The sequence below is a fragment of the Sinocyclocheilus anshuiensis genome, unplaced genomic scaffold (assembly GCF_001515605.1).
Source record: "Sinocyclocheilus anshuiensis isolate Anshui unplaced genomic scaffold, SAMN03320099.WGS_v1.1 scaffold3136, whole genome shotgun sequence".
Taxonomy (NCBI): domain Eukaryota; kingdom Metazoa; phylum Chordata; class Actinopteri; order Cypriniformes; family Cyprinidae; genus Sinocyclocheilus; species Sinocyclocheilus anshuiensis.
The window spans coordinates 180,083-183,782 of NW_015549852.1; the positions used below are offsets into that span (position 1 = coordinate 180,083).

The window sequence follows — 3,700 nt, forward strand, 5'->3', positions numbered from 1 at the left end:
TATATATATATATATTCTATATATTATATACATTAAGTCATTGGAGTTTTTCATAGGATTGGATGGGCACTAAAGAGTTCTTCTAGTACAATTTGCTTGTTTCAGTTCTCTGATTGGTGGAGATTTTTTGCAGAATCATAGGTAATGTACTATGTTAATGTTAATCGTGATTATTTAAAAAATATGTTGAAAAATGTGGGGTTGGTGCCTTCAACAAAAGCATAAACTATCTATCAACAACCTTGTAGCTCATAGTAGAGCTGTTCTTAAAGGTTTATAATTTTTTTATTACAAATTATCTTTAAAATCAATGGGATTTTCTTTTTCAGTGGGATTTTTAGACGAACCCAACTGTTGCACTCTATTAACTTTAGATGGAAAAGATGTTTCTACAACATCTAAAAAGATGGGGGGGGGGGGGGGTATGCACTTGGGAGAATTTTTTTTTTTTATTACTTTTGGACAGACAGAAATTTTGATCCCAAGTGTACAGCATCAGAAAATAAGGCAACAAACAATCTAAGAATTAATGAAAGTCAAAATGCTACATGATATAAATGAGGTAGTTCATTATTTAGTTAAATTAATCCATATATATACTTGTCAAATATTTCTTTTTCTGTTGCAATATCCAGGTGAGTAAATGGTGCGTCAAGCAGGTAAACATCAGCATCTCTGTAAATAGCCCTGTGCAGAAAAAAAAATATATTACTTAACATTTTTAACTAGTGACAATCTTATCATTTATATACAAAATAAGGTAAACGTAGTTCATTCAATAAAGTTATTTAATAAACTTAAATTAAATAACTTAGTTATAATAGTTATTTAATAAACTATTTTAAGGAATATTTTAGAGTGGTATACTCTGCACACCATAATAAGACATACTAACAATATAAACTTTGCTGGAAAAAATAAATGATGTCACAAAAGCGCTGACACAGGGAAGCTTTCATACAAACAAACAATAAAAGCTTCTCAAAGTCCCATTTTATTTATGGCTACAAGATTGTATTGAATTGTAAGATTTAATATTGCGTTTATGGCCATGTAAATCCAACAGAGATCCAAGAACAAACTTCCTGATGTGATGTAACAATGTGTTTTGACGGTCATTAAAAAGCCATACGTATATGATTTACTTTCTTCCTTAAAGTTCTGTGGGAAAGACCAGCCATGGGGCAAGTGAGGACTCCAGCGTGGCTTAAACTACAGATGCTGGTGTACATCTGAGGAGTTGAGAGATGTTCCAGTGTAGGTGAGGAAATGTGTGACATACCTGGCTAGAGCTACACGTGCCTTCTGACCCCCACTCAAGTTTAAACCCCCCTCTGCCATAAGCGTCTTATCCTTCTCAGGAAGAGCAGCCAGATCCTATAAAAAAATCAACAATATCATCATATAGAGCAAAGGAAAGTAAGACATTACACAACAAAGGGGAGTAAGAAGATTTAGGGAAAGCCAACCACCACATGCTTTTACAAAACTCTGAAGTACACTGTGACACATACAAGACAACACACATTTACAGCAGAAGTTGGTAGTTATTTGGTAAACTATGTGTGTTTGGTGCTTAAAAACCTTTTTGACATAAATTAATGGAAACACTCATGCTTAAAAAAAGAATTAAGCCACCCTAAGATGGTTTGCTGGTCTTAAAGGGGTCATATGATGCTGCTAAAAAGAACATTATTTTGTGTATTTGGTGTAATGAAATGTGTTTATGCGGTTTAAAGTAAAAAAAACACATTATTTTCCACATACTGTACATTATTGTTTCTCCTCTATGCCCTGCCTTTTTGAAACGCGTCAATTTTTACAAAGCTCATCGGTCTGAAAAAGCGAGGTGTGCTGTGATTGGCCAGCTATCCAATGCGTTGTGATTGGCCGAATACCTCAAGCGTGAGACAGAAATGTTACGCCCCTCACATACTGTTGATGCCGTGTCACGGCCGGAGCGACGAGACAAAACCATTAAAACCCATTACAAACGAGGCATTTGTTGCATCCAGTGGGGACATAATTACTGATTATTATGACTTATACTGTCTTTTTACGCGTTGTGTTGCATTGCATTGCATCGCGCCGCGGCCTAGCGTGAGGGGAAGCCCCGGCTTAGCGTGCGCTGAGGCCGGGATAGAGTGAGCTGAGGCCGGGCTAGAGTGAGCTGAGGCCGGGCTAGCGTGAGGGTAAGCCCCGGCTTAGTGTGAGGTCGAGAACGGCGCGCCCGGCGGAACCGACGAATGAGCGGCAACCACATGTGACGGACTTCCGCTTTGTCCACGGTGAAAGTTGATGTATTTCCTCAGCGACCAGCACAGATCAGCTCTAGGCATGATGAAGCGGATATCGTCCTCTTTTGGAAGACCAAACAAAGTAGTTTCGCTTTCACAACGAAGCACACAGCGTCTTCACGACAGGGCTGCAGTGTCAACAAATCTACAGTGAGACTAAAAGTTACGCTTTCTTTCTTTGCGTGAACATCTGGGTGGTGTTATGCAAATCTTCACACATAGTGAGGTAGATATGTGGGGGCGTGTTAGAACGAGCAGTTTTAGGTAGGTGTGGCTGACTCTGAACTTTTATAAAGAATATTTCTTTGGATTTGAGACTTTAGTCTTTGCAACTTTACAGATCTTCTTTATGCACCAAGAGCTTGTAACACTCCAAAGAGAAAGGAAAAATTGAAATCGCATCATATGACCCCTTTAAGGTTTAAGGTATTCTTCAGCTAGTTTTATTGGTTGGCTAGCCTGGCTAGCTGACAATTTCCCAAAACCCCTCTAAAACCAGCAGACCAGACTGATTACATTAGGCTGGTTTAAGCTTTTTTTCTTCTTAACAGGGACCACATACCACTTAAGATGAATAGTTCTCTTGTAGGAAGTACTTACCTTGTCATCAACTCTGTTTGTCCGTTGAAGGAGCATTAAAAATAGTAATTAAATGAAGTGATGCAGTGAGGAAGATTTTAAAACCCTACACAAACAAATCAGTAGAGCCCTACATGTCTTTAAGATGGAAATGCCAGGGTTTACTGCCCAGACACAACATAAATGAATACTGAAATGCTACTATATCAGTGCCACAAAGATAACAACAAAAGCCCACTAAACTTGGCTGTTTCCACTTTACATTTTACACTCAACAAATCCATTTATTAGATCCTGCTAATCTTGCTGAGGGCTTGTTTCTAACTCATAATTCAGAAGATTAAGTATGCTGGGAAAACGTAAGTGTCTGCATCTTGATCTATCAGCATACACTGAATAAAGACTCATTATGTACAGAAAATAACAATACTTTGTAGCTTCTAGTTAGCACATAAATGGTTAACTTCTCATACTCTGTTGTTATGGCCTAGCCTACCATTGTGATGACAATAGCCACCTCACACTGCTCCATAATATCTTCTGTTGTTAGAGTCTGGATGTTTCGTAACGAACAGTCAAAAATTGTGCTTATAATCACCATTTACTGTGAAAAAATGCTTTGTTTGAGAGGAAACACGTTTACTTTTCTCCCTATGGGAAACATGGGAACTGAGACAGACTGTAAATGTCCCAGGTTCACCATTCAGAAAAACACTGTTAATTAACTACAGTTAAGCATCTGTTTAACAAGAAAATAATCTAAAAAACAAAAAACAAAAACAAAAACAAAAAAAAAAAAAAAAAAAAAAAAAAATAAATATATA

At 37.4% G+C, this 3,700-nt stretch overlaps 1 protein-coding gene across 1 annotated transcript in view; it reads right to left on the reverse strand.

Annotated features, from left to right (window-relative positions):
* cftr (CF transmembrane conductance regulator) overlaps positions 1–3,700 on the reverse strand; it is a 32,693-nt gene that overhangs the window by 16,572 nt on the left and 12,421 nt on the right. Inside the window, exons 12-13 of the mRNA XM_016450385.1 lie at positions 1,283–1,377; positions 601–687 (exon numbers count right to left, since the gene is read on the reverse strand). Of these exons, the coding sequence (XP_016305871.1) occupies positions 601–687; positions 1,283–1,377 (182 nt within the window). The remainder of the gene's footprint in view (positions 1–600; positions 688–1,282; positions 1,378–3,700) is intronic.